The sequence below is a fragment of the Tenrec ecaudatus genome, chromosome 9 (assembly GCF_050624435.1).
Source record: "Tenrec ecaudatus isolate mTenEca1 chromosome 9, mTenEca1.hap1, whole genome shotgun sequence".
NCBI classification, from domain to species: domain Eukaryota; kingdom Metazoa; phylum Chordata; class Mammalia; order Afrosoricida; family Tenrecidae; genus Tenrec; species Tenrec ecaudatus.
This window is the reverse complement of record NC_134538.1, coordinates 100,430,405-100,444,876: the sequence shown is the minus strand read 5'-3', so window position 1 is coordinate 100,444,876 and position 14,472 is coordinate 100,430,405. Positions and strand designations below refer to the sequence as shown.

The 14,472-nt window shown below is 38.3% G+C and overlaps 1 protein-coding gene across 2 annotated transcripts in view; it reads left to right on the top strand.

Annotated features, from left to right (window-relative positions):
* The window catches only part of GLCCI1 (glucocorticoid induced 1), a 107,801-nt gene that overhangs the window by 28,849 nt on the left and 64,480 nt on the right, over positions 1 to 14,472 (top strand). For both annotated transcript variants that reach the window (XM_075558362.1, XM_075558363.1), the window contains exon 2: positions 4,521 to 4,672. In XM_075558362.1, coding sequence (XP_075414477.1) covers positions 4,521 to 4,672 — 152 coding nt within the window. The remainder of the gene's footprint in view (positions 1 to 4,520; positions 4,673 to 14,472) is intronic.

Here is a 14,472-nt window from a genome sequence, read left to right as displayed (position 1 = left end):
AAACAATTTAAAAAATCACAGCGGATGGAGTGAATTTTATAACAAGTGGATGGACTACCGCTGGCTTTACTTAGTCTTTCTTAAAAAGGCAAATATATTTGTATAAGAAAGTATATATTTACATATATAGATAGATAGATACATCCTGTTGGTTATGTATGCTGATCTGTATGGAAACTTATTTATACAGTAAAGATTTGGGATTATAGTCTTAGAATTAGAGGAAACTAGCCAATCTTTAGGTTGAATTCAGCACTTAATTTCTGGAATCTTGATCCAATGATGCACTAATTGAAGGTAGTAAGGCCACTCCAGTGAAGTACAGGAAAAATAAACCTTTTTTAAAACAAAATTATATGTGAACGTTTTTGTTTTGTCTTTTATAATGCATATGACAGTAATAAGAGTACATAATCTTATCGAAAGACAGCCCTCAACACAAGGGTTTGTAAAGAAACAAACAAAAAAAGAGTACATTATCCGATTTATAATTAAATAAGTGCATGTCACAGCATGCTTATATTTGTGCCTATATGAATACTTGGTCAAATGTACAGGCCAATGGGGGGCATCATTTACTTATTTTAAAACATAAAATGGCCTTTATTGGTTACTTACCAAGTTGAAAAGAACTTAAATGACTAAGTAAGCTGATTACATGTTGATGTTGTGCCATAAACATCGAACTGTCAGTAGCAAAGTTGGTGGATCAAACCCACCACCATCCCTGGGAAAAGACTGAGGCTGTCTGCTGCTGTGAAGAGTCACCTCTCAGACCCTCTCCGCTGTCAGGTCTGTGTGAGTTGCAGTCGACTCGGTGGCAGTGCATGGCTTGGAGTGTTTTGGTAGACTCTGCACGACTTCTGAAATAGTTTTGAGCAGGTTGTGTTCTAGGTACAGACTTCACTTACAGTGACTTTTCCTTTTTCGGTTATTGCTGACTTTTACATAGGTCGTCTTCATTTATCATTCAATTGCTGTAAATATTGTCTTTGTCTTTCAAGAAATAATTGTATTGGTTCTTTCTAATGAAATGTAAAGTAAGTTTAAATTTAAGCATATCATATATGAGATTATGGGAAAATGCTAAGTTTCTATATATTCTGTGGTTGATAAAATCATTACTTCTATAATCTGAAAAACATTTAAAAGAATTAATAGAACTAACTTACAGAAATAGAGTTAAAAATAATCTATCTTTCAAATTACATAATGAAGTCTTGACAAGGGAAGGGAAAAGACAATAAAACAGAAATTAGGTAGTATGGAAGCATTATAAAACAGGAGAATAAATGATTAAATAAACTTTGTTATAACAAATGTAAGTGGGGTAAATTCTTTAACAAGATTATGACAAAGTTGTTAATGTTAAAGACTTCTTTTTAAGCCTATTAAATACTATATAACTGCTACACATGGTAGCAAATATACAATACTGCTTGATGTAATTGAACTATGTTATGATATATATGTATTCCTAATTAATAATAAATTACAAAACCCAAAGTAATTATAAATGTGAAAATGAAAGGGTAGATATATAGGTAAATTGTATAAGGAATTAAGCGCAAATAACATCTTTGATCGTAATAGAACTTCAGGTAACCCCAAAGAATAAAAATAAATTACTGTAGATTGTTTGCCTACAGTGCAATAAAATTGGAACTAAACTTATTGCTATCAAGTAGATTTAACTCACAGCGACCCTATAGAAAAAGGTTTCCAAGACCGTGATGTTTCAGTAGTACAAATAGAAAAGCTCACCTTTCTCCCCAAAATTATAACTAGGTAAGGTGGGGATTTGGTAATTTTCAAATCATCTTTAATAATTTTTAAGAAATAAAAATTTTAATGGTAAGATTCATGGGTAGCATAGCATCAGAGTATATAGCATTTTCTTTTGTTTTTCTAGTAAACAACTGTGACCATCTATGCCTCACTTATTGACTATCTTGCTGTCCAACACTTTGCATTTATGACAATTGTTAAAAATTGGCTGTGTGACTGTTTCATGCTAATGACATACATTTGGTGTTAACATACCAAGGTACAAGGCAAGAGTAAAGCTAACTGTGGTGATTATGGGTATGTGTCACCTTGGCTGGGCCATGATTCTCAGTGATCCGGTAGTTACATAAGCATGCAGTTATCTTCTGTTTTGTGATCTAATGTGGTTATCCTTCATTTTAGCATAATGCAGATTTTCACATAATGATTTTGATATTTGGAATCTAACTACACACATAAGTGAGAAATGATTGTATGTTATTCTAGGTTTTTTGAAAGACATTATTCAATAATAAATGTCCAACACATTTTAAAAAATACTTTTATTGGGGGCTCTTACATCTCTTATCACAAACCACACATTCATCTAGTGTGTCAAGTACATTTGCATACCATCATCATTTTCAAAGCATTCTCTTCCCACGTGAACCCCTGAGATCTGCTGCCTGATATCTGCTGCTCCTTCCTCCCTCATGAACCCTTGATAAGTTATAGATTATTTTTTCCATATTTTACATTGTCCTCCATCATCCCTCACTCACTTTCCCATTATTTGTCCCCCTGGGTGGGGGTTCTAGTTGATCCTTGTGATTGATTCCCTCTTTCTGCCCCCATCCCCCCCTAATCCTACTGGTATCTGTACTCTCATTGTTGGCCCTGAGGGGTTTATCTATCCTGAATTCCCTGTGTGTGGGCTCTTACCTGTAGCAATGTGCACACTCTGGTCTAATCCGATTTGTAAGGCAGAATTGAGGTCATGATAGGGGGGTGAAGGAAGGACCAAAGAAATAGAGGAAAGTTGTGTGTTCCATCGATGCTATACTTCACCCTGACTGGCTCATCTCTTCCCTGTGACCTCTCTGTGAGGGAATGTCCAATTGTCTACAGATGGCCATTCATTGGGTCACCACTCCATGTTCTCCCGCCCCCCCTGCTCCCCCAATTCACCTTGGGTATGGTTTTGTTCTGGGTCTTAGATGCCTGATACCTGATTCCATCAACACCTTGTGATCACAGGCTGGTGCGTGCAACACATTTTGCTCTGAAGCGTACAACTCTGAATTAGACTGAGCCTTAGGAGTTTCTAATCCATTAGATTCTGTCACAGAATTCACAGTAGAAATAAATTACTTAGGATATCAGAGAGGGCCTCAAAAAGTTCATGGCAATAAGGAATTAAAAGAAATTGGAAGTTTTTCCATGAACTTTGAAACCCACTCATGTAAGTTTCATTACATATATTACTTTGTAGTCTTGAATAAATTCATTGCCATTCACATTGGGTATGATTTTTATATTAAGCATTACCTCTTTTTTTCAGTTTTGTAAGAAGAGTTTATACTCTTGGAACTTGTACTGAGGTGGGAGAGAGAGAGAAGCCATGAGAGTACAGAAGTGTTCTTTATCTTCACAAGTAGAGAATGTAAAGGAAAAGATGAAGGCATTTGGGGAAGGTTCCACAGAGGCAGTATGACATCTTAGTTGGTCTTGAAGTTAAATAAGTTTGCCAAGGGAGGAAAGAGTTCTAGACTCTGTAAATCATGCAATATTCCAAGGCAGAGAGGGTACATTCAACATTTGGGAAGCTCCAAGTAGTTTATATGGTCTCTTTGTAGTTAGCATGGCTTTATAGGCTAATACTAAGAGTGGTGGCATAGATGGTTAACACGTTGGGGTTAAGGCAAGGTGAGTAGTTCAAACCCACCAGATGCTCCAAGAGAGGTAGATGAGGCTTTCTGCCCCCATAAAGATTTAGAGCCTTGGAAACCCATGAAGGCAGTTCTGCTCAGTTCTACAGGGTCGCTATGAGTCGGAATTGACTCCAGGGCAGTGAGAATGACAGAAACCAAGAGATTAAGGAGTCCCTAATGATGCAAAACAGTTAATGTGCGTGGAGGTTCAAGTCCATTCAGGGATGTCTCAGGAGAAAGGTTTGGCGATCTGCTTTTGAAAAATTAGCCATTGAACACTACTGGAGCAGTTTCACTCTGAGACACATGGGATCCCATTAGTCTGAACTGACTCAAAGGCAGCCAGTAGCAATAAATTAAGAGTTAAAGTACATAAGAGCCAAATTGGAAATGCTTTTTACGTCATACTAAATAATAAGGGATTTAAGCTAAAGATATTGAATAACCAGTGAAATGTTTTTAGCAAGGGGTTAGCATTTTAAGATTTAGTTGATGTGGATTCAATCCAAGTTCAACAGGTGAAGAAAGTCTTTAAAGTAATGGCGGTGGTGATAGTATGTAAGTACATCTTAGAGCGGCTCTCAAATTGGGTAGGTTTCATAGGAGCGTTGAACTCTGTGAAAGTATATGCAAGATGTACTGTGTCTATATTTTGCTTGGGAGCAGGTCTGTAAATGTCATGTGATTATACAAAAGGGCTCTTGGAATAAATGTATTTTATAGGGAAACTGCTCGATGGCATTCTCCAACTGAAGTTTATATTAACATTTACTTTACTCATATGAGACTAATCTAAATTATTTCTTTTCTTACCTTTTATAGTGGACAGGCCAAAATCTCAGCAAGTTCGAGCCTCTAGTACAATAAGGCGAACCTCATCTTTGGATACAATAACAGGACCTTACCTCACAGGACAGTGGCCACGAGATCCGCATGTTCACTACCCTTCATGCATGAAAGATAAAGCTACTCAGGTAAACGAAGCATATAAAAGTCAGTGTTAATGACTGTAGTTTTTTTGTTTTGATCACAGTAATAGAGCATAATTTAAAGAAAAAAGTATCTCTCACATATTGGAAGTAGTCATTCACCTAACCAAGGAGACAGTCTTTTTATACTATCTGACTTTTTAAGGCCTTAACTATTTAAGATACAGTAAATAGCACATTAGTTAATAGTACATAGTTTTAGAGACAGTTTTCACTTCACGATTGTTTTTGATGTAAGTATAATGACCAGTAGTCATATTACAAAATAAGTATTTTAAAGCAAAGTGTACAGTTCTTGAGGATGATTTACAAAGTATTAACATATAAGTAAGGAAGTTTGTGTTAAAGGCCTGTGTTCTTTTTTCTGTTTAAAGCCAAGACTAAAACTTTTGAGGGAAAAATTTTCTGTTTGAAAAAAAATTTTTTTTCTGTTTGTCATACCTTCTCTACTTGTGGCATGATTCTCAAGCTTTTTCTTTGAAAATCTTTTTCTCCCTGTCAAAAAGTTCTTTATTCATGATTATCTGACTTCTTGACCATATCTTTCAACAGAAAACAGTTAACATTTATTAGCACTATTAAGAATTCTAAAAATAAAAGAGATGATGTTGACCTTAAAGAACTTACAATATAGTTAGGAAGGTAAGATGTAAATTTAAAGAATTTGGTAATGGGAGATAATATATAATTAGATATTAGATGAATAGAACATTTAAATGTGAGGAAATAAAAGAAATGGGAGAAACCATGTGGGGCCTGGGGAGGGAAATGGATAGATTAGAGTTTTATGTCTGACGAAAGGGAAACGAGAAAAAGGAGAGGAAATTTTCGATATGATGTTCACAATTTTTGTTACATCCCACATAAGCTGGAAACTGAAAGTTGATTCTCTTCTGTGTTACTCATCTACTTATTCTGCCTTTACAAATATTTTATGCCCTAGCCTTTTGCCGTGCCTTTTTAGGTTTGTAAGGAAGAGGGATGAGTTTAACATGTCACGCAGTGGGCTTCTGAAGTAGCAAAGCTCAAGGATACGGCCTGGACAATTGCACATTCCCTCACAGAAGGTTCACAGGAAGGAATGAGTCAGCCAGGGTGCACTATAGCACCAGTGAAACACACAACATTCCTCTTAATTCTTTAATGCTTCCTCCCCTCCCACTATCACGACCCATTTGTATCTGACAAATCCAGGTAGACCACAATATATACATTGATACAGATAAGAGCCCTTGCACATGGAATTCAGGACAGATAAACCCCTCAGGAACAGTATTGGGAGTAGCCATACCATGAGGGTAGGCAGAGAAAGAGAGAACTGATTGTAACGACCAACATATAACACTCGAGGGGGATGAACAACACAAATGTGGGTGACAAGAGACAGCAGATGGTGTAAGATATGAAAATAACAATTTATAATTTATCAAGGGTTAATGAAGGTGGGAGAGTAGGGGAGAGAGGGAAAAAAAGGAGTTCAAGTAGGAAGAAAATGCCTTGAAAATGTTGATGGCAACGTATACACAAATGTGATTGATGCAATTGATGTATGGATTATTAAAAGAGTTGTAAGAGCCCCAGTAAAATTGATTTTAAAATAAAAGGTGGAGCTGGACATTTGAGGGAGATTTGGATGCTCATAATTTAGAGCTATCTTGGAATTAGAAACACAGGAAATTCAGGACGGATGATCCCTTCAGGACCAGTTGTGAGAGTGGCAATACCAGGAGGGTGGGGTAGAAAGGGGGAACCAATTACAGGAATTAAATATAACCTTCTCCCTGGGGGACAGACAACAGAAAAGTGGGTGAAGGGAGATATCAGACAGTGTAAGATATGATAAAATAATCACTTGTAAATTATCAAGGGTTCATGGGGGGGGGGATGAGGAGCTGATGCTAAAGTGGAAAGCCAATGTTTTGAGAATGATGAGGGCAAGGAATGTACAGATGTGCTTTACACAATTGATGTTTGTATGGATTGTGATAAAAGTTGTATGAGCCCCCAATAAAATGATTTCAAAAATTTAGAGCTGTCTTTCTAGAGGAGTTATTTTTAAAATTATGATGAAGTATAGTTAATATAAAATAAGAAAGCCACGGAAAGTTTTGGGGAAATGCATCTGGAAGCAACAGGAGGAAGAGGGAGATGATGTGTGTTGAATATGTGTGTTTCATATTCTATGTTTTATTCTCTTCTCACAAGAATATTATAAATTTACACAGATGGGGAGAGAAAAGCTTAGGAAAATTAAGTAAATTATCCAGGGCCATAGAACTAGTAAATACTGAAACTAGGTTTGTACCACAGGTCAGTCCATTAGCTAACATGAGCTTCAATTTTATTATACTAAAATGGGGTTGTTAGGATAAATAGAATTATGCACATACACACATATTAGTAAGTGCATTTTATATCATTTGGTGTAGTATATATTATATGGGTGACATTGTACCAATGTACTAAAAATGGCAGTTGATTCCTCTTATGCTGATTTTTATATTTAAAACACCCTAATATTTAAAGAACATATACTCTTCATTCACAAAGATGATCGTATTCATTTTTCACAAAAACTGTCTGAAAGAATCAGCCAGATAAAGAGCAAAACACCTAGGAGTAAAAACTAGAGTGGTATAACCTTCAAAGCCGAAGGGGAAAACTGTTCTTTTATTTTTTTAATATTTTATAGGAACTCTATTTTTTTACGTCACATCATATAATTTAATGATTCATATTGAGAAGAGTTGTACAATCATCACCACAATCAATTTCAGAACACTTTCTTCTCATAAGCATTGTTATTAGCTTCCCACTTCCCCTCAAGCTCCCCTGCCATGACTCTGGGTAATTATTAATCCAGTTACCGTCTCTATGGAATTACCTAGCCTGGGTTTCACATAAAGAAAATCACATAAACCAACATTAGGAAGCAAACAAAGAAATACAACAACAATGACTAGACAAATCATAGAAAGACATAAATAGAAAATAAAATATTAAAAATGGAAACAACTTTAAAGTGTATTAAAGGGAGATCAAATGATAAGGAATTACATGATAGCCTTAAACCAGGGTTCCTCAAACTACGGCCCATGGGCCACATGTGGCCCACCAAGGACACTTATCCGGCCCTCCCAGTGTTTTTGCCCCATTTTGTTCTTTTACTTCAAAATAAGATATGTGCAGTGTGCATAGGAATTTTTTCATAGTTATTTTTTAAACTATAGTCCGGCCCTCCAACGGTCTGAGAAACAGTGAACTGGCTCCCTGTTTAAAAAGTTTGAGGGCCCCTGGCCTTATCTATGGTATGTCTGCCTTCACAATGCTTTCTGTCTGATAGCAAGTCAGTTCACATACCTGGACTGTCTTTAGAGGGGATTCACCAGCAACTTAATTTACATGTGGACCTGCAAATGCATTTGGGCTTCCACTGCCATCCATAGCCTTCTGCAAACAGAGTGTTCACAATTTAAGCTCTGATACTATTCCCTCCATTGGATTTGGATTTTATTTTTGACAATCCTTGGGTCAAACAGGCTGATGTGCTCCTTCCACATGGACTTCGTAGAAACCTCACTTAGTTAGCTGCTTAGTTGAAGATAAGTCTTTAAAAATTCAGATGATGTTAATTGATCCCCCCCTCTGATACATGTTGGGCCTGATCTGGTTTTCAGTCTTTTCTGTGTATTGTTTTGTTTTGATTTCATATTTGGGGTTTATCTTAGATGTATTTTGTCATTGGAGTAACCCTCTTGAATTTTTGTTATATGTTTTCGGTATATGAAATCCAGAATTGACGAACCCATACAAACAAAAAGTAGAATAAGGCCTCCAGGGTGTACAGTGGGGGAGAGAGGGGTAAAGGGAGCTGATATCAAGGAGTTCAAGAAGGAAGAGAATGTTTTGAAACTGTGATAACAACTGAATAGTACTGCTTGATGTGATTGAACTATGCAATGCTATGATATCTGTATTAGCTCCCGATAAAATGGTTTTGAAAAAAAAAAGTTCAGATGCTATTTTTTTTTTTTTGGTATAGCCAGGTACCATCTAGTTTTAACAACACACTTTGTCTTCAGTGATCTCTTCATGAGGGCAAGTATCCAGTAGGGCAAAGGTCTAATTGTTCTTAGATTAGGGTTAGAATGAAGTGTGAGCCCCAAATCCATTCATATGTTTTATCTCCGTCTCTGGTTCATCTTAGATACATCATTATCAGTATTCTTCACCAACACCATAATTAAAACACATTAATTCTTAGATCACCCTTATTCACTGTCCACCTTTCACAAGCATATGGAAGATTGAAAATACCGTGGTTTGTGTTGGGCATACCTTAGTTCTGAAAGTGGTATCTTTTCTTTTCTTTTTTTTTAATCGTTTTATTTTTGGGCGCAAACAACTCTTTCCACAATCCATTCATCAGTTGTGTCAAGCACATTTATACATTCATTGCCCTCATCATTCTCAAAACATCCACTCTCAACCCAAGCCCTTGGCATCAGCTCATTTTTCCCCTCACTCCCCCCTCCCTCATGAACCCTTGATAAATTACAAATTATTATTTTTTCATATCTTGCACTGTCCGACGTCTCCCTTCGCCCACTTTTCTGTTGTCCGTCTTCCAGGGAGGAGATTATATGTAGATCCTTGTAATCCGTTCCCCTTTCCATCACTCCACCCTCTCAGTATCGCCACTCACACCACTGGTCCTGAAGGGATCATCCGCCCTGGATTCCCTGTGTTTCCAGTTCCTGTCTGTACCAGTGTGCATCATCTGGTCTAGCCATATTTGTAAGGTAGAATTGGGATCATTATAGTGGGGGGAAAGGAAGCATTTAGGAAGTAGAGGAACATTGTATGTTTCATCGTTGCTACATCACACCCTGACTGGCTCGCCTGCTCTCTCAGACCCTTCTGTAAGGGGATGTCTAGTGGCCTACAAATGGGCTTTGGGTCTCCACTCTGCACTCCACCCACCCACCCCATTCACAGTGATATGATGTTTTGTTCTGATGATGCCTGACACCTGATCCCTTTGATACCTCGTGATTGCACAGGCTAGAGTGCTTCTTCCATGTGGGCTTTGTTAATTCAGAGCTAGATGGCTGCTTGTTTACCTTCAAGCCTTTAATACCCCAGATGCTATATCTTTTCATAGCCGGGCACCATCAGCTTTCTTCACCACATTTGCTTATTCACCTGCTTTGTCTTCAGTGGTTGTGTCGGGAAGGAGAGTATCATAGAATACCAATTTAACAGAAGAAAGTATTCTTGCATTGAGGGAGTACTTGAGTGGAGGCCCAATGTTCTTCTGCTACCTTAATACTAAACCTATAAATATAGGCATATAGATCTATTTCCCCATTCTCATATATAATATATTTACATGTGTGCATGTCTTTATTTAGACCTTTATAAATGTCCTTTGCCTCCTAGCTCTTCTATTTCCTTTGACTTTCCTCTTGTCCCACTATCATGCTCAGTCTTCAGTAATTCCTCTTGGTTGCATCACCCTTGATCACGTCCTACCAGGCCTCCTAAACCTTCCTCACCACCGATTCGAATCACTTGTTGTTTCCTTGTCCCTGGGTGTGTTAGCACCACTACCTTTACTCCCCACCTCCCCATCTCCCATGTCTCCCCGGAACTTTCGGTCCTGCTGTTTTCTCCTCAAGATTATTCATCCAGCCTATCTTATTTAGACAGACCTGCGGAGATAATAGCATGCACAAAAACAAGACGGAGCAAAACCAAGCAACCATATACAACAAAACAACAACAATAAACCAATTACAAAACAAAACTCAATAAGAAAGAAACGCTTGTAGTTAGTTCAGGGACTGTTTCTTGACTTCTAGGAGTGTTTTCCAGTACAGTCTGTTGAGGCACCAAGCCCTGGCCCCAAAGTCCACCTTCAGCATTCCCTGGGGACCACGCTGCTCCGTTCCCTTAGTGTTTTGCCTCGGCGTGGCGGGATCACATTGGGCGCAATTCCCACACTGTGTCTCCGGTGTTGTCCCCTGTAGGGCTATGGGTCATCGAGGGATGTTGTGTCTCATAGTGGCGCCTGCCATGCGATCTTCTCTGTGGACTAGCTCTGAAGTGGGAACATCATTCTCAAGACCTGGTAGGCCAGGGTATGCTCCACTCTCTCCTCCTCCCCCTTCATCTGCTCCTATGTGCTCTGATCAGAAGGGGCAATGGTTCACAGTTTAAGATACTGAAGAGAGGGCATGGAAAATAAGAACTGAATTTAGATATTAGGAACCTTTCCTTGTCTTACAGTGGGCAGTAAAACCCTGATGCTTGAGACCTGAGAGAGATGTGGGCATAGAAGAAAAGGGTACTAGGTAGGCTTCTTAAACATGGCTGTCTGCATCTCTATATAGTGGGGTTCATGATATTGAACTCTGTTTTGATGTATAATTTAATACAAAAATATTTGAGGTAACTGTGTCAAGTGGAATGTACACGTTTATTATTAGTAGTAAATGTAGACAGTCCCACTTCTAACATTTGCAGGGGCCCTGGTGGCATAGTGGTTAAATGTTGGGCAGCTAACCACAAAGTCAAGAATTTGAAAACAACACTGTTCTGTGCAAGAAAGATTATGACTTTCTACTCCCAGAAAGAATTATTTCCCATATGGGCAGGAAGTTCTACCCTGTTCTGTAGGATCACTGTGAGTTGACATTGACTCGACAGAAATGAGTTCAGATTTTTGTGGGGCGGGGGCGTGTAGGGTAAGGATACATGAAGACTGACATTTCACACATGTGTAAGTCATACAAGCAGATATTATCCTTCCACTTTGGAAAATAGGCCTTCTATGGAACTGTAAAGCCAGGCAAGCATTCTCGGATTCATGCCAGAAAGTGTCCACGTAGGCCTCTCATCCTTTACTATCTACACCTCACCCTTTACTTTGAAGGACAACTCTACACATACATTTTCACATTCAAGCTCTATCTTTATCTTTTCAGGAATGGGACCCAAGGATAGATAGATGCTTGTAATCCAAGCTTGGTGCAATTTGGGTAGGAAATTCTTAGGTTTGGGGCCACTGTGAGTTGGAATCAATTTGATAGCAATGGATAATTTATGCCGACCATAGTTTATAGTGGGGACTCATGCATGACTTTTTTGACACCCAGCCTGTGTTAGTCTGGGTAGACTAGAGAAATAAATTCATAAACATGTGTAAGAAAAAGCTTCATATACAAGAGCAATTGAATGTTGAGAAAATAGCCCAGTCCAGATCAAGTCCATAAGTTCGATGTTAGCCCATGTGTCCAATACCAATCTATAAATTCCTCTTCATACTCACGAAACACATGCAATGATGCCAAATGCAGGAAGATCACAGGCCAGTGGGTAGGAAGTCTTGTGGACCTAGTGACATTGTAAGCATCTCGGCACCGGCAGGAGTCTTTACGTGGCTCCTCCAGCTCAGGGCACTAACGTTGCTCCATGTGGCTTGTCAGCTGCAATGTCTCCCAGAGAGAGTGTGTGCCCCACCTCCAGCGAGCTGTTTATCTCCTTAGTACCTCCAAATGAAGGTCATGAAGCTACACCCTGAGTGGCAGGCTAGACTTCACCCCTTCCCTCTGAATCCTCAAATGGATACCAGATTATGTAACTACCACACAGGCTAAAAAGGGTGTGGCTAGAGAGGACCAGAGCAGTGCCTCCCAAAGTTTGAGGTCTAGGATAGGGGCCACTCATGTTTAGTCTGGGTTTGGATTATTTGAGAAATTTAGAGTTGAAAAGAAGGCAAAATATTGGTCTCAATTTTACAGTTGATGAAATGTGCCTTAGCTTTGGACTTTCCTGCTCTTCTGATGCTTTATAGCAGCCACTGGGCATTCGATCTTAGCCCTTTCATGACTCAGGTATTTTTCACTCAGAATTATTTGTTGATAAGCACATGTTTTCCTTGATAGAAGGCATACTCAACCAAGGAGGATTTCTGAAATTGTGAAATTTGGTAATTGGGACGTGTGTTCCTCTGGAACAGAGGGTAGGTTTATGTAGGATATACTTGTATCGCTGGTTCCGGGGGTGTTATTGTGTAAGGCACACCTGTCCCCTCTAGAGTAGGGGTTGAGTAAGACTATTATTACTTGATTTCTGTCTCTTCCATGTGAAGAAGTCGCCTTTTGTGTTGTTGAAAATATAGGTATTTGCTTTCAATGAGTCGTTGGTCTTGAAAAATTCTATTATGTGATCTCCAGCATCATATTTTATCACCAAGTATATATTTTTCAATTACGGTTCCTTCTACTTTTTTTCCCCAACCTTTGAATTCCTGTGCCCAATAATGATCAATGCATCTTGATTGCATGTTCACTTAGTTTCAGACTGAAGACATTGGTGCAATGCTTCAATTTCTTCATAATTAACTTTAATGGCTCCTGCAAAAATTTGAATAATAGTTGTACTGATTGGATTTCTTTGAAGATGAAAAGATTGAATCCTGTCACAGACAGCATTGTGCTTCAAGAAAAATCTTGAAGTGTTCTTTTTGACAATGAATTCAACACTATTGCTCTTGCTTCTGCATTCCCAGCATGGTAAACTGTATGATTTTCTGATTCAAAATGGCAAAGCCAGTCCATTTCACCTCACTGAAGCTTAGAATCTTGATCAGTTCTATTTTATTTATAACAACTTCTAATTTTCCTAGATTAACACATTCAAAATTTCAATTATTACTTGATGTTTGCAGCTGTTTCTTCTCTATTTGAATTGTGTTCTATCAATAAGTGAAGGTCCTGAGACTATTCACCTGCAGGCCTTACTCCATCCCCGTCATTATGGTCAACTATACTTTGACAAGGTAGCTCTCCTCAGTCATACTCTGGCTTCCAGCCCGAGGGACTCATCTCCTAGCACTCTCTCAGACAGCGCTCTGCTTCTGTTCATTAGGTTTTCAGCAACTGGCAGTGTTTCTGTATTATTCATAGGGTTTTCAGTGACTAATGCCTCTGAAGTGGACTGCTTATTCCTTCTTTGTAGACCGTTTTTAGTCTGAAAGCTCTGCTGAAATCTGTTCACTTTGGGTGACCCGACTGCTATTTGAAATATCAGTGACGTAAGTTCCAGTATCACAACAACACACAAGCCACAAAAGTACAACAAACTGGGTGGTGGTTCAGCTTGCGACAGATACTAAAATCCTAGGCTGTCTAGTTTGGCTGAGACCGCACCCATGTCTTCTTTTCATGTTTTCCACATTACAGCCACCTTTATTATGGAGGAATTCAAGATGAAATTCAAGTTACATGTATGTAGTTAATATAGTTACACTTTGAACCTTTGAAACCTAGGTGTATGGTATTATAAAAGGCCTGTGGACTCTGGAAACAGATCTTGTGTTCAAACCAAAGCCCACCATTGAGGAAACTTTCTAGGATAAAGGTAATGTGTGTCTTGATAGAGCTTGAGTTACATAGGTGATTGTGTTTTCCAGAACTTTTATCTAAGTGTACATATCTCAGTCGTGCCTTTCATTGTACAAATACAGAACATAAATTATTCAACTGTTATGTTGAATGACATTTAATAACAAGGGGTAAAGTATAGTGCTGTATGCAACTTAACTTTGAAATGTATCCGAAATAAATGGATCAATGAATGAGTGAATAGAGTGATAAAGCAAGTATAGAAAATGTTAAATACAAGAGAGCTTTTCAAAGTTTGTGGGAAAATTCTATTTTTTTTAATTGTTATTGCTGGGTATGTCTACTTCTACACATTACATTTGTTTTAGAATGCTC